The sequence below is a fragment of the Cydia strobilella genome, chromosome 5, assembly GCF_947568885.1.
Source record: "Cydia strobilella chromosome 5, ilCydStro3.1, whole genome shotgun sequence".
In the NCBI taxonomy this organism is placed as follows: domain Eukaryota; kingdom Metazoa; phylum Arthropoda; class Insecta; order Lepidoptera; family Tortricidae; genus Cydia; species Cydia strobilella.
This window is the reverse complement of record NC_086045.1, coordinates 19,366,654-19,388,545: the sequence shown is the minus strand read 5'-3', so window position 1 is coordinate 19,388,545 and position 21,892 is coordinate 19,366,654. Positions and strand designations below refer to the sequence as shown.

At 38.7% G+C, this 21,892-nt stretch overlaps 2 protein-coding genes across 3 annotated transcripts; one reads left to right on the top strand and one right to left on the bottom strand.

The window, feature by feature from the left end:
- Nucleotides 1-444: 444 nt before the first annotated feature.
- On the top strand, nucleotides 445-11,071 carry LOC134741490 (translation initiation factor eIF2B subunit epsilon). The gene is made up of 10 exons (XM_063674282.1): nucleotides 445-602; nucleotides 692-816; nucleotides 995-1,186; nucleotides 1,581-1,764; nucleotides 5,752-5,996; nucleotides 6,461-6,580; nucleotides 8,048-8,358; nucleotides 8,527-8,709; nucleotides 9,390-9,670; nucleotides 10,802-11,071. Exons 1-10 carry the CDS (start codon nucleotides 516-518, stop codon nucleotides 11,003-11,005), a joined length of 1,932 nt encoding a protein of 643 aa, XP_063530352.1. The 5' UTR covers nucleotides 445-515; the 3' UTR covers nucleotides 11,006-11,071.
- A 1,555-nt stretch (nucleotides 11,072-12,626) lies between these two features.
- LOC134741492 (anaphase-promoting complex subunit 10) lies at nucleotides 12,627-20,882 on the bottom strand. Of its 2 annotated transcripts, XM_063674283.1 has the most exons (4): nucleotides 20,732-20,882; nucleotides 20,467-20,590; nucleotides 14,913-15,149; nucleotides 12,627-12,839 (listed from the first exon to the last, which is right to left on the bottom strand). In XM_063674283.1, exons 2-4 carry the CDS (start codon nucleotides 20,561-20,563, stop codon nucleotides 12,628-12,630), a joined length of 546 nt encoding a protein of 181 aa, XP_063530353.1. In that variant the 5' UTR covers nucleotides 20,564-20,590; nucleotides 20,732-20,882; the 3' UTR covers nucleotide 12,627. The 2 variants fall into 2 exon arrangements, with proteins under 2 accessions (XP_063530353.1, XP_063530354.1); XM_063674284.1 differs by lacking the exon at nucleotides 20,732-20,882 and having other exon boundaries at nucleotides 20,467-20,597.
- Nucleotides 20,883-21,892: the final 1,010 nt, after the last annotated feature.

Below are 21,892 nucleotides of genomic sequence, written 5' to 3'. Positions count from 1 at the left end.
GTTTCAAACTTGGCTTAGGGACATAATCACTTGATTCACTAAATTATGCTAAAAAAGATGCCAGATGCTAAATGGAAATTTTCGATGCCAGAGTGTGAAATTATGCCATATCTGGCACCAATTATGCCAAGTTGGCAACACTGTTTTCTACGCTATTGTTTTATATTATCATAATATTCATATAGGTTGTCAAAGGACTTTCTCATTTCAAACATAGACAGAGAGAATCATACTATCTTTGTCTTACACTAGTACTAGCACCCAAAAGAAAGGGATGAGTATAATTTTCCTGGTTGTTACTGACTGACAAATTGGTTTGACCAACTATAATTATAAATTCAAACACCAACATATTGAGACGCAAAAGTGCCTCAAACAGGTTATGCCAAAAAATTGTTTATGTTAATGTCAATATTGTCAAACGTCAATGTCAGTTGAAATTAAGTGACGTACGCCCCGTACTTTTCTAACCTAAGAAAATATTTTAAGTAAAAGAAAAATATTTATTATCAAAAATGGAGAAAGAAAATGCCGTTCAAGCGGTCGTTGTGATGGATATCTTTAATAACAACTTTGATCCTATAACAAAATACAAACCTATGGTAAGAAATATTACGTTATACTGTACTGACAAGATTGGTTTCATCATCTCTTACAAATTCAAATATATAAATGAAAACTTTATTTTTAGGGATTATTTACGGTCGCCGGGGTGCCTCTAGTTAACTACGTTCTGGAGTCTCTGGCTTTGGGAGGAGTTGATGAAGTGATTTTATTTTGTTGCAATGACGGAGTTAAAATCAAGGAACATTTAAGGTTATTCATAAACATCATTAATAATGTTTTAATAAAAATTAAATGCTAACATAATTTTTAGTTTTCAAAATGCTAAAGTTTTAATTAATGTTCTTGTATTTGGCTTACAAACTTCTGTGCAACAGAGGCAGCGATATCTCCAGTTGACTGTACCTATTTTGTCAATTATAAATTGCAGGAGTGCAAAAGAACAGCGGGCTCCGTGGAGTCTAACCGTGGACACACAGGTCTTAATGTCCGACACTTGCCAGACGATGGGGGATGTGATGAGAGAGATAGATGCTGCCGGTTTGATCCGAGGCTACTTTGTGCTGATGTCCATCAACAGCATTGCTAGCATACCCTATGCTTCCATGCTGGAGCAACATAAGTAAGTCTTATATTTATGTTTCATTCTCAAAGAGCTTTATTGCACTTAATATATTGCATAAAGTCAGTCAGGCAAGTATCTATTTGGGTACATAAGACTGACTTTATTCCTGACAACATTCTACACCAGTCAACCATAGGGCCAAGTCATGCCAAATATGCGTAGTGTATGACAAATATGTTTCTAAGCATACAAATTTCAGGGTTCAGATGTCATAATGCATTGCATACGTTTCGTACGTGGGATAAGTGTGTCCCGAGCTTAACTATCGCGGTAACCAAAGACAATATTAAATTAATAGAATTCTTATTTTAGTCATTTTTATATAGTGTGTCCAGTTATGGGAAGGTTGCCAGTAAGACGATTCATTCTATTATTACTATTTCTCTTACAGAACATTATGCAAGAAAGATAAGGGTGCAGCCATGACTCTAGTCTACAAGAAAGTGTCCTGGGAGCACCCCCTCATAGGCACTGACAAACCAATTTTCCTGGCAGCCGACGGTCACACAAGGAAAGTGCTGATCCACAAGAAATATAAACCCAAGTCTAAAGATAAAACTATCACATTGCCCTTGGTAAGAAAGATCCAACTTCTGTAGCTTTATAGTATTTCTCAAACAGCTTGGGTATGGTGACAGTTGTCATCTCCATACAATTTATAACCTTAAAACGCAAAATCCCGCAAAATTGTATTGTGATGTCATCTGTCACCGTACCCAAGCTGTTTGAAAAAAAAAAACTATAATATTCAATTGATATTACTGGCAGAGTGTACTAGTCCAGGACTTTTCTGTTGGTTTACCAGTTGGGACCAATATTAAAATTTCAGTCTAGATACTAGGTCAAGTGGGATAGCATTTGAAAGAGCTCAAATTGAACATTCCGAAACAATTACTACTAACACTAAACTGTGAAATCATGCCTGTCTAGTGATGGGCAGCGGTAACATTCCCGCTACCAGTAAGTTTCCATTTGGGAATGTTACTAGTAAGTTACCAATGTTACCAGTAACATTCCCAAAAGCCGGTAACATACGAAACTGATGATAGTGATGACTTATATGAGATAAAATACGGTTCAAAACTTATTTTTTTAGTACAACTTACACAAAAATATGTCCCATAGTTCTTAATTCGCTGACATAAGAGCTATGGGATCAGTTTTATAAATTTGGTATACAGATAGTGAGTACCGGGGAAGGACATAGGATACTTTTTTATCCCAGAACTCACCCCTTAAAGGGATGGAAAGGGGAGTTGACATTTGTATGGGGAATCAATAACCGCTGAACCGATTTAGATGAAGTTTGGTATGGAGATAATTTGAGTCCTGGGGAAGGACATAGGATAGATATTCGCGGGCTTGGTTTCCGCAACTCGACGTCTTACTATTGCGCCTATTTTGCGTGAGGAACATAGGATAGGTTTTACCCTAGAAATCAACCCTAAAAGGGGTGAAAAGGGGAGTGGAAATTTGTATGGAACCCAATAAAACGGATTTAGATGAAATTTGATATGGAGATAGTCTTAATTGTTGGGGAGGGTGTAGAATAGTTTTTATTCCCGAAGTTCTCTTGATCTTGTTCTCTTCTCCACTCTTCTAACACTCACTCATAGTGCCGCTGGTAATGTATGATGGAGGCAGCTCAAGACCTGGAACACCTGGAGTGCTCCTGGGTGCAACGGGTCAGGGGTAACAATCGCTCAACGTGCTGCTGGTAGTATACGATGGATAAAGCTCAAGACAATGTGGAGTGCTACTGGGAGCAAAGGGTCAGGGGTAACACTCGCTCAACGTGACGCTGGTTGTATATTATGAGGAAAGCTCAAGACCTGGAACACCTGGAGTGCTGCTGGGTGCAACGGATCAGGGGTAACACTCGCTCAATGTACCGCTGGTAGTGTATTATGGGAAAAGCTCAAGATCTGGAACACCTGGAGTGCTGCTGGGTACAAAAGGTCAGGGGTAACTCTCGCTCAACGTGTCGTTGGTGGTGTATGATGGAGATAGCTCAAGACCTGGAACACCTGGAGAGCTGCTGGATGTACCTGATGAGGGTAAAACTCCTTTAATCTAAAGATGGTAGAGTATGCTGTAGGCAGGTTAAGTTCTCCAAGACCTGGAACACCTGGAGGTCTGCCAGATGAAGCAGGCGTCTGACGCTTAACGTGCAGTTGATACTGTTTGCTGTAATCAGGTTGAATTTTCCAAGACGTGACCTCACCTCCTGGAGGTGACTTCCCATGGGTCACTCGATGCCTGCAAGACTTTGGTGACCAAGTTTCTGCTGGAGACACTGCTGATCTCCCACCAGGGGGCTACCAAAAGCTGAATGTTCAGCGGGTAAAATTTCGGTAGTAAAAAGGGGTGGAAGTTTGTATGGGGAAACAATAAATCTAGCTGATTGTTTAAAAATAAGCTACCCAAATTACTAATTCCACGCATACGAAGTCGCGGGCAAAAGCTAGTATTTTATATGAAACTGTGATCATTATTTATTATCCCTTTACTCTACTACTACTACTCTAATTTCAAATTTGATTAATTAATATAAAATCGAAATTCCACCAACATAAAAATTTAAAAATGACGTTTGCCACTTGAAACGTTATACAAAACTAGCTTTTGCCCGCGGCTTCGCCCGCGTGATTTAAGAATCTATGTCGTTTTGTCTAATGTACAGGGTGGGGGGGATGCAGGGGAAGGAGAAAATATGGTTTTATAACGACTTACAAAAGATGGTTTATATGGTATATGGTTCGTAGGTAGAATACATATATATGTCCTTACGATGTTTTGCATTTTACTTAGAATGGAAACCTAAACTTATAAGAAGCAAACAGACAACCACCTTCTTGTAGCACCTTGAATGTACTCAATACGGATGCAGGAAGTTTCTCGATGACTTACTCCTTCCGCCCCGTCCGTCCCGCCGCGCCGCCCGCACTCGCCTAGGTACCGATTGACGACGATCGAGATGGCACCGAATACAAATTTAAAAATCTATTAGGATAACGCGGGTCTCCATACCTCAAAAGCAAAATTAGAACCTTTATATGATCACGTGTGGCTGTCTGTCAGTCCGTCTGTTACAACCGATTTGCTCCGAAACTACTGGACCGTTTGAATTGCAATTTGGCACAAATACGAGTACTTTCAAGAATTTTCATGAGCACATTATTCAATTTCAAAATCGATGCGATTTTTGTAATTAACGTCCCAAAAAACCATAAAAACGACACCCATATCGATATTTAGACATTTCAACCCCATTGCACCCCAACAGGGGAGATGGTTTTTCACGTCCGTCACGTTGGATTTTAAAATCGTTCTTGTTTTCCTAATTAGCAACCCGATAAACCATAGAAACAATACCCATGTTGATTTTCAGACTTTGTCACCACATTTCCTATTCCATTCCTATTAGGGGGGAATTTGCAAAAAAAAAACTGTAACACGTGTTTATTCATTTATCGTTAGGAATACTCCTGTGAAGTTTTGAATATAATAGTCTAACTAATCTTGTTTCCCCATACAAACTTTGAACCCCCATTTAACCCCCTTGGGGGGTGAATTTTCAAAAAAAATTTTCTTAGTGTACCCCTAGACCTTATAAGAAACCTACGTGCCAAATTTGGAATCTCTAGAACCAGCGGTTTGGGTTGTGTGTTGATATGTCAGTCAGGCAGTCAGTCAGTCAGTCAGTCAGTCAGTTTCTTCTTTTATATATTTAGATCTTGATTGGTTTATTCTAATAATTAAACTGATTTATACACATATTTTCTTTTACTTTATAGAGTTGAGCATTACTTTAATCATTATTTCCAGATAGTAATGTTCCCAGTAACTTTGGAAAAATACCTGGTAATATTGGGAATGTTACCGGTAACATTGGGAATTTACTCTCTCAGAGATTCCTTGACTGTTTTATGACTGTAAATAATAGCAATATTATTTTCTTAAGTATTTAACACGAAAAAAGCATATACAATTCTAATATTTTTTTCAAAGTTACTCAATGTTACCGATCTGGGTAATGTTACTGGTAGCATTACCGGGAATATTCCCACTTTTGAGTAAGTTACTGGTAACGACCCATCACTATGCCTGTCTAAAACGAAATAATAATAAAAAAATTTTTGCATGGTAAAAAAAAATGTGCCATTTTCAATCAAAAGGGTACTTATTGTCGGTTGTCAATAAGGCGCTATTTCCATACAGCTTCAATTTGAAATCAACCCTATTGACAAGCGACAATGTGGTACCTTTTGGTTGAAAATGTCACAAATGGATTCATGAAGGAAAAAATGTGAAAAAAAAGATACCTTGTGCTTAAAATCTTGTAACATTTTGAACCACTTCCCGGTGTCAGATTAACATGGAACATGGAGCTGATCTGTTGATGCAGCTGGAAGGTAGCCAATTGAAGTTTAGTTCTGTGGAGTTTAGGCTAGAAAGATCTTGGGGAGCACTTGATAGACATACAAAGGAGAGAAAGTATAGTTGGCAATAAAAGTATCGAAGAATGTGTTTGACGGTAACTTGTTTCGTTCTATTTACAGGAAAGTGTACTCAGCCATTCCGAAGTGAAACTGCACCACAACCTGCTGGATGCTAACATAGCGCTGTGCTCACCGTCCGTGCCTCCTCTGTTCTCTGACAACTTTGATTTTCAAACCAGAGACGACTTTGTCAACGGCGTCCTCATCAATGAGGAAATATTGGCCAGTTCGTTGTACTATGTGCTGTTGAAGGACAACATGTACGCTACCACAGTGACCAATTGGAGGACATTTAAAATTATAAGGTAGGTAAATTAAGTACTATGGCCCCACGAGAATAACCGGGGATCCGGCAGACCTCGTTGGCGATGGCGGGATAACTTGGACTCCTTTTTGAGAGGCTGGCCAGGTATAGCACTTAAAAGAGACGAGTGGAAAAAGAGGGGGAGGCCTTTGAATTAAGACTATGAAGAGTCACACGAACCGAGCGTGACCTAACCTACTGTAATTTCCGGAAATCGCTTTTTCCATGTTGCGATTTCTGCCATTCGCAATTTTGACCACTTTATTTTTTCACAATAGCTTCCTTTCCTGAAAGTGTGTAACCATTCGCATATTTTCCCATTATATTTATTATATTCTTTTTATGTGCAAATAAATGATTATGATTATGATTTAATTGCTTATTTTTCTAACAATTAACCAAGGATTTTCAAGGAATTGCAACATTTGTAACGGGGTTTGGTAACAAATCTTTTTTTTTTGACAGCCGTGACATTATACATCACTGGGCTCTGCCACTATCTATCGAGAGTGGTTCACTCTATCAAGATAACTACGAATTCTTGGGTAACCACAATTTCTGCAACAAGACTGCTACTTTGAGCAGGTAAGACTAATTTACATACCCCGGTCTCACTAGGACAATTTAGGTTTGACGTTAAATTGTGCGAGGGCAAATAAAAGTTGCTTTATAAGTCGATATCGATAAACTTTAACATGTCATACCATTGTGTAATTTTAGAATATTATAACCGTGATTAATCTAAATTAATATTTAATGTAAGTAATTTTTAATTTTTTTGGAGTGACTCAAATCAATGTCAGATGTTGGATGTTTTAGTTTCAATAAGAATAAATGAGAAAGTTTTTTTTTTTGGTATTCAGGATAACAACAGCCGTAAATATAACTAAGCGCCACTTGCACCATCCCACTAACCTTAGGGTTAACTCGTTAACCCAGTGTTAAATTGTACTAGTAACCATGGTAACTCCAGGTTTAACCGGTTAACCCCGGGCTAGTGGGATGATGCAAGTGGCACTAAGACTTATTAATGCTTACATAAAATAAGGCCATTAACAGTCATTCATTAATAGTTATTTACAACGTTTTACAGTACATATGACCCTTTAAATTTTCGACGTAGTTACGTAATGTGCTTATTATAACACAGGGTGTCGTAATGGAGCACCAGATGTATTGTAAATTACATTATGTAACGATTAAACAACAAAAATAAGAAAACAACGAGAATGTACAATACACACAATGCTCGATACGCTAGAAGTACATACCTACCGGTCGTTAAATATTTAAGTAATCTAGTTTAATTTACATCTGATACAAAACCATGACATTGCATTAGTTGCATATCAGACATCAACAAAAATTTACAAGTAGTAGGAAATGAAAGAGTTGACATTTTTAATTAATAACGTTTAGTTAGAGGAGGAGTCACATTTGTTATTATTTATTACTATTATTTATTTGATACACTAGCAGCTCTTGGAGCAGCTCTAGCAGCTATGGAGAACTTGTATTTTATTTTGCACTTTTCTAAGTTCTAAAATGTGTATCTCGTCTATTTTGGAAAGTGTTCACTGACGGTGCACTAACAACAGTTTCTGGTAGAGAGTTCCACACATTTACCACACGATTCGGCAAGAAGTGTTTCCTAGGGTTAGGGGTAGGGTAGGGTAGGCCGTAGGGTGTTAGGGTGTATTATGATTTAGAAATTGCTTCATATTGCTATCGAAAACATCCAAGTCGATATTTAATAATTCACTAGCGCTGGTGCATTTTGACATACCTATACCTATTGTAGAACCTCGCTAACCCGAACTCCTGATAATAGGTAAAAATTAGTATTGAAGATGTTTGTCAAAACTACTTCGGGAAATAGGTACCTATAATTTTGCAATACTTCTTTCTTAATCTTACAATTCTTATTCATGATTCCTGAGTAGAGAAAACCCAAAAATTAGCTAGTTTTTCGCATAAAAGGAACCTGTACAATAAGTACACGTTTTTTTGAAAATGTTCGCCTCTTAAAGTATTGTCAATTGTGTTTTTAAGGTGTTGCAGTGTCCAAGAAGATGTTTTAATAGGAGCCAATACTAAAATCAATGATAACACAGTCGTAAACAAATCTGTTATTGGGAGCAACTGTGTGATAGGCAGTAACGTTGCTATCTCCGGAAGCCATATTGGAAACAACACTGTTGTAAAAGACAACTGCAAAATCATCAACAGTTACATTGATGAAAACTGCATAGTTGAGAATGATTGTGATTTAGAAAATGGAACGATTCTTACTTCAAATGTGAAATTATCAAGTGGAACTAAATATAAGGGTTCAGTGGTGGAAGGAGGTCTGGAATCAAATGGTAAACATGCATACATTATATTGCTGCGAGCATAATTATATATTGCTGTTTCGCTCGCGGCACAGCAATATAATTACGCGCATGCGATTGAGATAGGAACAGGTACGAAATTATCCATGCTTAGAATCCTTACTTTATGAGTATACATTTCAGAAAAATTCATTTCAGATCATAAACTTGCAAAATCTACTTCTGAAAGTGGAACGGAATGGGAAAATGAGTCAACCGGAAGTGAAGAGGATGAAGCAATCGGTTTTGAGAAAACTTGGAGCGACAGCGAATCATGCTACTCGTCGGACAGCAGTGTGGAGTCTTCAATACCTGATTCGCCAGTACCTGATGATACTAATAGTAAGTAAAAGCCTGCTATTTAATATGAGATCCTTTTGTTTCGCCTCATTTTCTCAGATTGAATCATAACTGAGCATGTTTGTAAAAAGCATGCGAACTTTGATGGTTGCCATTTGGTTCTGGTGATTTGACGTACCTACCTACCTACATATTAACGTTAAAATATAAAACACCTGATAAAAGTTCGGATAAACTAAATAAATAAAATAAAAAACCGGCCTAGTGCGAGTCGGACTCGCCCACCGAGGGTTCCGTACTTTTTATGTTATAGCGGCAACAGAAATACATCATCTGTGAAAATTTCAACTGTCTAGCTATCACGAGATACAGCCTGCTGACAGACAGACTGACAGCGGAGTCTAAGTAATAGGGTCCCGTTTTTACCCTATGGGTACGGAACCCTAAAAAGCCCTTTATATAATGTAAAAACGGTTACATATGAATTTGAAAAAATAAAACAAACTTAAAATTAGTGTTTTAACTACATGAATCCCTAGTGGGTGAAGGCCTCCTCCAGTGCTGCCCATTTGTCCCTGTCCTATGCTATTGTCATCCAGTCTGTGCCAGCTGTTCTTTTTATGTCATCTTCCCAATGCGTAAGTGGTCTGCCTTGGCCTCTTTTACACATGTCTAAATTAGCGTTCCGATAATCAAGGTATTAAGACTTATTTTATTTTCAGTTTTCCTTCATGAAGTAATTGACAGTTTAGCCAGAGGTTATGAAGAAAAATTAAAATGTGATTACCTGATTCTGGAAATAAACTCATCTAGATACGCTTACAACATTCAGTTGCACGAAGTAAACTTCTTCGTGGTGAGGGCCCTACTCAGCCTACCAAATCTCACGGATGCCAAGAATGTAGTGTCTATGGTCAAAGATATCTTGAAGTTCTTCCGGCCAGTTCTGGCAAACTACATTAAGACTAAATCTTCCATCATGGATTGTCTGAAAGCTGTCGAAGTAAGTAGTCTTTTCGCACAATTTAATGTGGCATACTTACTACTTACTGCTGTGGCGCGACGACCCGAAGTGGAACTTGGCCTCCGACACCAAAGACCGCCATGCTACTCTGTCCAAAGCCGTTTCTGTCCAGTCGACGGCGCCGACTTCGCTGAGGTCTGTCTGCACTTCGTCTTTCCAGCGGTACCTAGGGCGTCCAGACGGTCTTCGACCACTTGGTACTCCAGAGAGGTACTTGGTGGTTGGCATGGGTGTGGATTATTATAACATGTGACCGATCAAATCAGGGGGAACGGACGCAAAAATGACAATTTTCGACGCTAGTATGCGCGTTTGGGGGCAATGTTTTTATTTCATGTGCTGTACTGTCACCATAAATCTAAAATCGGTTATTTAATCTTGTACGTGTGGACGCTAGATGAACGTTGATCAAATTGTCATTTTGTCATCCCCGTTTGGACAGCCTGTGGGGGCCGATTTTTGAATTTCGACCACTCGATTTCGTGTATTTCGTTCAATAATATCTCCACTACACCAGGCATTTAAATTCTGCTAATAGAATTGAAAACGAGTGGTCAATACCACTAGATTACCAATTTCAAAAATTAGCATTTCGTCGTTTTCCACCGATTTTCGAGACGAAATCGAGCGATCGAAATTCAAACATCGCGGCCCTGGACCTGGACCACTTATAATTAATTATAATATAGACGTCACAGTGACGCTAATGCGCTAAAAGCATGACTGATATGAAAATTGTTTGTACAGTCGCCATCAGATATTTGTGAGCACCTCGGGCGCTCCGATGTATCTGATGGCGACTGTACACAAAAAAAAATTGATATCTCAAAACATTTATTTTTGGGGTTTTCTTTTACAGTCAGTTGTGAGCAAAGAAAAAATATATGTAAAATATATTCATCAGTCATCACATTATAGTACGAACTTTTTTTTAATTGTATGTGCGTGACACATGTCCAACTTTTTTGTTCCCTAGATCGATAGCGGTAGGGATACTAATGAATCTGATCAAGAAAACACCAAAAAAGGTTCCGACAAAAAATATTTTGCACAAAAAAATAATCTTGCATACAATGTGCAAGTGACTAATAAAAAAAAAACTATTTTCAGGAAAGTTGTATCAAATGCGAATGGCTGAATGGAAAAGTGGGCCAGGTTATACAGTTGTTGTACGGAGCCGACGTTGTTGATGAGGACTCGTTACTCGAGTGGTACAATGACTTGCAAGAAAACGAGAGTCCTATTGCCAAACAGCCATCGTTGGTCAAATTTTTTGAATGGCTTCAAGAGGCAGAGAGTGAAGAATCAGACTGAAAAATTAATACAAACTTGTGTATACTGTACAGATTTATTCAGTTAATTTAATATAACATGATAATTGTTTTATAGTTTTTGATTTAATGGTCAAGCAAATGAGGTTGGATGGTCGAAGCTTTTTACAGTACTGTAAATTCTACCAATAGTGTGAAATTCTTTTTTTTTTGGTATTTTATGACTCTGATGCCAATAGAACAAGACTAGTAACGGGAAACCTATGTTGGCACCATCTATAAAACCTTTGACAGTTTCCGACCCCATTAGTACTGATTTCAGGCAAAAATAAGGCTTGATTATCCAAGACTATTTTCAGCCGCCTAAAAAAGGCACCGTATAAACACTTTCGGCGCCATTTTTTTGCGGCATGCCAGCGCTGGCACGGAATAGAACACTTGGCTATTTTTTGGCGCCAGTGACCTCCGCCTGCGTCTCTCGCTGCCCCCGCGCCTATTTTTCGGACTCGAAATTCGAAACGAGTGGCGATAAATTAAAACACGACCGCAGGGAGTGTTTTAAATCGATACGAGTTGCGAATTACCTATTCGCACGTGTATCGTACAACGTTTTACAGTACATATGGCCCTTTAAACTTTCGACATATGCACGAAAAGTGCTATTTGACGCACTAGTGCGAGAAAGTAGCACCATATGTACAATAAAAAAAATTTGAAAACAAATAGCACTAGTGCGGAAAAGTAGTACTTTCCGCATGATATGGCTCCGTAGAAAACGCACTTTTCGAGTACATGCATTGTAAAGTAAATAAGGGTGTAATTAGACTGGCGCAAAACTAGCACCGTCGGCCGTGGCGGCGTGCTAATGATTGGTACTGAAAAGGCACCGTGTAATAGTACATTATTGTCGAGGCTCGGAAGTAGCTACTTGCTGGCTGAGGATTCGTTTCAAACGGACTACCTTGGGTCCTTTTAGTTGAATCCGGAGCCAGCAAGTAGCCTTCCAGCCGAGTCATATATAGTGCTTTTCTCATAAATGGCGCAATAAATACAAATATAATAGAAATATTTTACAGAAGCAACGTTCTTATGTATATATTTTCACAGAAAAAAGTAAAAAGATTTGCTTTGCCGACTTTTTATTTTTTTAATTAAAAATAGAAGTGTATTTTTCTGCTGAAAATACGCCAACCTATATACCTAAATAGTCGCGGTACCAACATTATAATAATAAGTACTGATCATCTGTTTGGCTGTTTAATGGACCTATGCCTTCATTTGATATGGCCACTTCAACTTTTAAAAAGTTTGCTACTCGACAAATAATGGAATTTGTATGCAACATTGCAGTCCCGACATCGAGACTGCAATGTTTTTAACTTTTTAATTTTTTGACTGACCATAAACTACGCACTTCGCGACCTACCTTTTAACCGGCAACATCGACTTTGCCGTCCATTTTTGAGAAAACGACTATTGTTTGCTGGTCACTGGCGGCAAAATTTAGGCGGATGAAAATAGTCATTGTCTAAACTAAACGGTCTGAAGATGTGCTGTACGGTAGAAACTGGCGCCGTAATTAAGCGGCATTAGGCGGCTGAAAATAGTCTTCGTCTGTTTAGACCTTTAGCATTCAGAAGTTTCGGCACAGAAGAAGAAACACATTTATCGGATAGTAGTGTACTGCTGGAATTGGACTGTAGAAAAGTTCCTAAATTTATTAATATCAAATGAAGTGGGTTCACAAGGAGAATGCACCTTGATCTGTCTCATGTGTGTGTCTCTCCCGTTCTGGTGGTTACTCAATACTGCTATCTGGATCATAAATGTTCTTATTGGTCTGTCATGCATGTCTTTGATCGGTATCATTTCCCATCCTGAAAGAAGAAAGATTGAAACAATTTTAGCATAGATTTTAATCTCGGCTTCAATATGTTAGAAAAACTAGAATAGGTACGAATTTAGTAAAATTCAGTATTCATTTATTTCTTGCTCCCATGGTATATTTTTGGGTAGTATTTTGGCGTTTTCTGAAATAAATATTGAAAACCTGATTCTCACAGATCCTGGTGTTTTTGGGTTCTTACAACTCAGAATCACTAGCATATTTCAATCCTGATGATAAAAAAATGACCCAAAAATGTGTATGAAAATTGTACATTCCACTACGTCACGCACATACAAATAAAAAAAATTTCACACTAAAACGTGACGTAATGGAATGGACATTGTGGGACATCTTTTTTTAATGGCAGGATGGAGAATGCTGTCGATTCTGAGTAGAATGAGCCCAAGAATGTTCAGATTTGAAAGAATCAGGTTTTCAATATTTATTTTAGAAAACGCCCAAATATAAACATAGCAAATACAATTAAGTTACAGTTACGGGCCCGGCAAGCTCGGTGCTCCATACAAAAGTAGTTACGCTCTCATTTTAAAACGACTAGCTAGTTTGCTCTGAAACTTTGTACTTACAATAGGATAACGTCTATGTCTGTAATTAGTTTATGTAGCTTCAGATACCATAGTTAAAAAAGTACAGCGAATTTAAGTTTTTCATACAAAACTTGTTTTTGCTCTATTTCGTTTGTTTTATAAACTGGAGCATAAACTAATTACAGACCTACCTTTTAATGACATTATGTCATTGTATGTGCAAAGTTTCATTACAACCCAACACGTTGTTTTAAAATGAGAACAACACTCCGTTTGTATGGGATTGGGAAGGTGAAATTCGGCCGAGCTTGCCGGGCACTCTTAACATAATATATCTAGTGGCTTTTACAAACTTATAACTATGTATATAAAATTCTTAGGGGAATTGTAATTTTGATGTATTCTGAGGACAAGTAACAGGAAACTGTCAACAGGCATGGCTTAGTGTTATGTATTGCGTTTCAAGCCATTTTTTTTTCTATTTTATGTATTTTTGAATACAACATGTTATAGTAACTTCTCATTTCCCTCAACAATCGTTTCAATACGAGTATTTGCGAGTATTTATGGATTTCCACACTGTATGTTGCATTATAATTTGGTGTGACAGATTCTCAAGTTATTCTCGATCCACGAAAACATTCCACTACAGCAAACTACAACAGGAGTCCGCAATCCCCAGCCGCAAGTCCCATGTGGCTCTGGAGGACAGTGGGCCGACACTCCTCCTTTCGAGCATTCTGGGCTCCACTCGGCTCCGAATTGCTCCGAGCAATTATTATAGGGTAGGCACAACTTGATGTCCCTTTGCGTGCACGCCCACAGATAAGATAATGACTTGAATTTTAACAACCCTAAATGATTCGTCCCTGAATCGCTGTGAAACTCCGGTTTTGTAAGAAGTGTCCTTTCTGTACGGTAGTACTATTATTTATTGTGCTCTGGACCTATAGGGCCTTCCACACTCATGCGCGAATCACGTTCGGGGCTTCGCGCCGCGATGCGCGCACGAGTGTGGAGCGGGGTTAAGATTTGCTCAAACAATTAAGATACAGTACGTTCAGAGTTTTTGAAAAATCGTATCGTGTTTTAGGTCACAAAACGGCTGCCAAAAATTTTGGTAATTAGGAATCTTGTGGCCTCTCTCGAGGAACTCTTGTCTATTTGAAACCTGGGTTTTTAAGTCTAAACTGCACTTTATATTTGTAACAAATTTTGCACAAAAACTTATAATATGAAAATTGCTTCTAAAAATCGGCAATATCATATTTAAGGGAACTTATCCGCGCTCCCGGGCAAGCACATCCATCTCGCTCTCGCTTACGCTCAGTGAGAGTGAAAGAAGAACACGAACCTAGTCGGCCCTTAGCATTTGGTGGACTTACACCAGTCAATTTAGCTTTTATGGCTTTTTGACATTATGATTTCTACTATGATTGGATCTTCCCTACAAAAGTTTACCCCTCCTTAGTACTCCAAAAACACATCCGAAGATTGGATTAAACTTGACTTACCACTCGGCTCGATTAATTCAATAACTTCAATTTCCTGTAAATCATTGAAGTGAGTTCCGGCCCTGATGGATATCCTGCTGGGAGTGTAGCTCTCGTCCAGTTTGTAGTCAGTGTAGAGGTAGATGTGCGACACCATAGTCTTTCTCTGAAATTGTATGTTGACTAGGTGTGGCAGTTGTCCGTCTGACTGCCAATATGTGTCCATACAGTCATCCCTCAGCTGGTCTATACCAAAACCTGTTAGGATAATAATGTTATGTAACAGAGTGTACATGTATGTACATGTACACTGCAGCACATCTCATAGACCACTACATCCAATTTTTCAGACAACAATCTCTTATTCAAGCTTTTTTGTCAAAACTTAACTTTTAAATGTGCAAGCAAGCTAGTTAACTGTTCGTATGCTGTGACATCTTGGACCCCCAACAATTTATTCGTATGAAAATTCGGTTATTAACCGACTTTTCCATACAATTAAAATTCGGTTTTGCATTCCCTACCCCTGGGGCTTCGCATACCCCACTTTGAGAAACCTTGGCATAGATATAATAACTTTATTTTAGAGATAGGCCGTATATTCGGTAATTATTCGGCATATTTTTCAACAATGTTCGTATTCGGCCGAATAGTTCGGTTCGAACACTTCGAACTGCCGAATATTTACCGAATAAAAAAAATATTTTTTAAGTGCGTCCGCTAGCTGGCGCGGTTGCTCTTCGCGGTCAGAGGGCCTACCGCGAACCACGTTCGACGTGTTGCCTCCCTGTCACACTTACGTACGAATTTACAAGTGCGACAGAGAGGCAACACGTCGAACGTGGTTCGCGGTAGGCGCTCAGGCATGATGAACCGGTTCCGTTTCTTTTCATAAACATTCCCAGCCGGTCCAGAGGGGAAAGGTCAAAAACACGTGCGGGTGCAATGGCGGACTTATATGAACTTTTTTTTCATCGTTTTAGGCAGTTTTAGCCCAACCGAATATTCGGTTCGGTATGATCTGAACCGAATATTCGGCCGAATATTCGGCCGAATATTCGTATTCGGCAAAGTCCATATTCGGCCCATCTCTACTTAAGTTGGAATTTATCTACTTTATCTCTAATTTAGTCAGCATCAAATAAACAGTGACAACCAGTGGCCAAATGTATTGTAACACACCTCTGTTACTCTATAGTGTAATAATGTGGATGTGTTCTGATATATTTGGCCACTTTGGCCATCACTATATTCACTACCTATTTGAAGCTGACTGTAGAATCCATAACCAAAATATGTTTACAACATAGAGGTACAATAATATAGAGATGAAGTGGGGGAGGGGCCAGATGACCGAACAAGATGCACTTATGGAACTTTCAGTAGGAGTAGCAGAGAAAGCGCCATTATTGTCCTTGTCAGTCTCACATTTTTTTAGTCTCCACTGTAAATTTTAGAATGGTTTTGGTGGGTAACAAATAACCCGACCAAATTACGTTGGTTGTTTTTTGGTATGTTGTGTTGTCAGGAATGTTAAAACGTGTTGTTAATTTTGTCGCATAGTGTATGTCCTGTCTGCTCCGACTTCAAGTACCTCGGTTCGCTCGTACAGTGCGATGGCGATATTGATCGTGACGTGAAAAACCGGATTAGCACAGGATGGATGAAATGGCGACAGGTTACGGGAACCATTTGTGACGCCCGTATGCCCCTTCGGATGAAGGGTAAAATTTATAAAACGATCATAAGACCTGTCGTCATGTATGGATCAGAGTGTTGGGCCCTAAAGGTGACGGATGAAAAGAGATTGCATGTAGCGGAGATGAGAATGTTAAGGTGGATGAGTGGAGTGACGAGAATGGATAGGATAAGGAATGAGTATATAAGAGGAAGCCTGAAAGTTGCACCCATAACAGAAAAAGTAAGGGCAAATCGCCTAGCATGGTACGGGCATGTGATGCGGAGGGATGAAAGTCATGTGACGAGAAAGGTATTGAGAATGAATGTGGAGGGAGGTACGAGGAGAGGAAAACTGAGGAAAAGGTGGATGGACTGTGTGAAAGATGATATGAAACTAACGCAAGTGAATGATGAGATGACGGGTGACAGAGAGGTATGGAAGAAAAAGACATGCTGCGCCGACCCCAAGTGAATGAGACAAGGGCAAGCGAATGATGAGTGTATGTTCTGTCCCTCACGGGTGCACGCGTATAGCTCATCTATGTAATACTAGGTCTATGGTTTACAAATATCTACCTTTCTCCATTGAGATTTGAGTAGGAATCTTTATATATATTTACCATATTGCGTAAGAACAAGTTATTATCTCTTGAATGATAATCAGATGTCAAGGTACCCATGTTATACTCCGAATGTTATACTAAGACCGTGTTACGCGTTTCGGTGGCTGCCATTCCTCAACCCATCAACGGAGCGACAGCTGACATTCACGAGGGTTCATCATTATATGAGGTAACCGTTAACAACTATACGAGTTTTCGCATGGGAGGCGATTGGGCATGGAAATCTGTTCCTGGCCCACGGTCTATACTTACTTACTTACTGCTTACTGCTAGCCTTTCTCCGCAGACGTCTTGTCTGGTTGCCCTTGGCATAGGCCTCTCCCATATTCCTCCACGAGTCCCTGTCCAGAGCCTGTCTTCTCCAGAAGGCTCCAGCCACCTGCCTGAACTCGTCTTCCCATCTCATTTTTTGTCTTCCATCATCCCTTTTTCCGTCTCTTGGGTACCATGTTGTGATGTCTTTTGACCATTTTTCTCTTTTGTCTCGGAGCATGTGGCCGGTCCACTTCCATTTTAGTTTTTTCATAGTGTGGTTTACGTCGATTATTTTTGTTCTCTTTCTAATGTCCTCCAGTTTTATTCTATCTCTAAGTTTTATATTCAACATGCTTCTTTCCATACTATTTTGGCAGACTTGGAGAGCTTTCCTCTCCTTGACAGTTAGGGCCCAAGTTTGACATCCATATGTAAGGCAGGGAAGGATACAAGTGTTAAATACTTTGGACTTAATGTTTGTTGGTATTTGGTTGTTCTTCACTATTTCCTTTAAAGACCAATATCTTTTCCATGAGTTCCCGATTCTAGTGTCTACTTCTTGTTGTGTCAAGTTTTAAGGTGATATAACTTGTCCAAGATATGTGTATTGTTCTACATAGGCAATGAGGTTGTGGTCTATGTATATGTCTTCCTTTACACTGTTGGTCATTATCTTGGTCTTTTCAGTGTTCATAGATAGCCCCACTTCTTTGCTGCGGTCTGCAAGCTGTTGTAGCATTAGGTTTAGGTCCTTCGGGTTGTCACTCAGTAGAATAATGTCGTCAGCAAACCTTAGATTTGTTAGTTTTGCTCCATTTATGTTAAGACCAAAAGATTCCCAGTTAAGTTTTCTAAATACATATTCAAGAACTGCAGAAAACAGCTTTGGTGATAAGGGGTCTCCCTGCTTAACTCCTTTCTGCATGTTAAATAATTGACCATCTCTTTCTGTTCGTATTTTAGCTGTTGAATTTTTATGTAGTTCTTGGATTATCCTTATGTATTTTGTTGGTATGTTTTGTGTCCTCAACGCTTCCCATATGTACTTATGTTTCAGTGAGTCGAACGCTTTATTGTAATCTATGAAAGCAAAGTAGTAGATTTTGTTGTATTCTTCATATTTTTCTATCAGCTGTTTGATTGTATGGATATGGTCGACAGTTGAAAATCCACTTCGAAACCCAGCTTGCTCCTTAGGTTGGTTTTCCTCTAATTCTCTGTTTATTCGGTTTAAGGTAACTTTGGAAAATATTTTGTACAAGTTTGTTATTAAGCTGATGGGTCTGTAGTTGTTGACTAGGCTTTTGTCGCCCTTTTTATGAAGTAGTATAATTGTAGAGGTTGTCCATTGTTCTGGTATAGTTTCCGCTATCATAATGTCATTAAATAATTTTGTTGTGGTTCCTAAGATTTGGTCTATACATCCTTTTATTATTTCGTTAGGTATTTTGTCATCACCAGGGGCTTTTCCATTTTTTTGAGATAGGATTGCTTGTCTTACTTCACTTTCCAGAATAGTAGGGACTTCTTCCTCATCTTCTTTATATTCTAGGGGACTGTTGGTGTTCTCTGTATCACTGTATAGTTCCAGATAGAATTCTGTTGCGGTGTCTATGATCAGTGGGCGGGTAGAGACTTTAGTTGCTGTTACTTTGTTGTGTAGGTTGGGTATCCATTCAGTTTTATCCCTTAGTTCTTTTAGTGCCTTTTTTGTTCCTCCTGTTCTCTCTATATGGTGTTGTATCGTCTGCAGTCTAGATCTTGCTGTATGTTTTCTAATTTTGTTGTTGATTTCTTTACTCAATTCTGCAATTTCTTTTCTGTTCACGGTTCTGTTCACTATAAGACGCTTTCTAGTTTCCATCAGAGCCCTTGCTTCATCCCCAATCTTATCTTTGTATATTTTCGAGTTGTTGATTTTGCAGGATATAGCTTTTAGTTCTCTTTCTAGTGTATTGTACTTATTCTGAATTGCATCCTCATTTTTGTTTTTGATCATCTGGAGATTAGTTTTTAAAGGTGTTAATAGGTCTTTCGGGAGCGGTAGGTGTATTGGTCTACTGTTTGTTGCTCTAATTATTTGTTTTCTACTTGTTTTAGGCTGCTTCATATTAATTTTGCTTCTTACCATGCGGTGGTTTGTGTTGAAGTTGAGTTGGTTTACTGTGTCTAGATCTTTGAAAATGGATGGCTTGTTGGTCAGAATGTAGTCTATCTCATTTTTTGTTTGGCCATTTGGCGAACCCACGGTCTATAGTGTAAGACAAAGATGATTCTCTCTGTCTATGTTTGAAATAAGACACCTTTGACAAACTATACCTACTCATAATTCAGGGAACTAATTTAACCATAGACATAGTATAGTAGTTATAGACATGAAACCGAGCGACCAGGGGTAAGAGAAAGACATATTCATGTATTGACAGGTTAATGTATGCCAGCATAATCCTTTTTCTCTTTCACTTATAAATTTCGGTATTTCGCCATCGCCTCCTACCTATGCTGCCATAACCCGACCATGAAAAAAAAACCCGGTCGGTGATAAGGACAAAGCATGACACTATTTTCTCTTTCCTCTTATAGGAATCGCAATAAGACTATTTTTCTCTATCAAAGAGTGTCAGGCCCTTGAATTTAACCTTTAAACATCATGTCAAACACAAAAGCTGTCACTTGGACGCGACGTCACCGAAGTGTCAAACTGAAATTGAACTATGCACATGCATCTATGTTGCTCTGTGGTCTGACGGATTAATCCGTCTTTGGCGTTCGACCTGCGGTGCCGATATATCGGTCATAAAAGAGGCAGTTAGCAACCTAAAAACATTGCTAGGCTTCATGGAGGAGCTAGCTATGGGGTGGTTAGAGTAGCGCTACCTCATTTTAGGCAGAATAATTGTCGAGTTGCGGAAAAGTGCCCAGAAGCACTAACTAACTAACTATATCGGTCATTTGCGTCCATAAGGTTAACAAGCTACAAAAAAAAAACATGTGAGCAAAGCAAATTGGGGCTATACCTGGCTTACAAGATGACAGACTCCAAATAGCGTGATTACCGACTTCTCTCACTCTTCCAGATCTCTCGCTGGTTAGCGGGTCTTTATCAGATGACATGCTTCGTATTGGTTTGAAGAAACACGGCTTAAATAGAAAGATAACGCGAAATTAATACCTTCGAAAGTAAGATTCAGTAAAGCAAGCTTCTATTTTATAAAATAGTGGTCCATGATAAGCTAACCCATGATGAAACAATAATAGAACAAAATAAACCATGATTCGTACCCGACACAACACAAATGATATAAAATAATTGGATATTTCTGGAAAATATTACAACAATAGAATACTATGTAAGCGCAGTTTAAATTTTGTTAGAGTAGTAGTTGTTTTCATCTATTTGTTAGATAAATACTGTTATAATTAAATTAATGATTAGACATAGAGACGCAACATTCTATTGTAATTATATTCTGTTATGACACTGACAGACTGACACTACTGACAGTGACAGCAGTGACAGCTGAGAATTTCGATTATTTTTGTTTTCAATTCCAAATTATAATATTTATTTGTTTTAACTATTCTGTCTATGATTTGTTTATTTGTTAAACATAGACCAGGATTACACTTGTAAGTTTTACTTACGTAGGGACACAGCTATACTACAGAATGAGATATGATATGAATATCGTTATCGTTATCGTTATCGTTTGACGACCGGTCTGGCCTAGTGGGTAGTGACCCTGCCTGTGAAGCCGATGGTCCTGGGTTCGAATCCCGGTAAGGGCATTATTAGTGTGATGAGCACAGATTTGTTCCTGAGTCATGGGTGTTGTTTTCTATGTATTTTAAGTATTTATATATTATATACATCGTTGTCCGAGTACCCATAACACAAGCCTCCTTGGGCTTACCGTGGGACTTAGTCAATCTGTGTGAGAATGTCCTATAATATTTATTTATTTATTTATTTATTTATTTATTTATTCTAGCAAATAGCTTTGTCCCTACTTACGTAAGTAAAACTTACAAGTGTAATCCTGGCCATAGGTATAGTTAAATCATTTTACGGTTTAGACTCACTTGTTTTAGTCACTCGCGCGACATGTTGCGCCAGGAGACCTAGGCTCTCCGAAACATGTCGCGCGAGTGACTAAAACAAGTGAGTCTAAACCGTAAAATGATTTAATGTTAGTATGTCTCACTACAGTTTAAATTCGATAGGTATAGTTGGTCAAGCAAATCTTGTCAATAGAACAAGGCGGCAAATTTAAAAAATGTAGGCGCGAAGGGTATCGTCCCATAGAAAATTTGTATTTCGCGCTTTTATCTACTGACAAGATTTGCTTGACCAACTATAGTATCACTATGTTGAGGGCCCTCCACACTCATGCGCGAAGCCGCGAACGTGTGTGGAGTCGATTTCGCAGATTGTTCACTTCG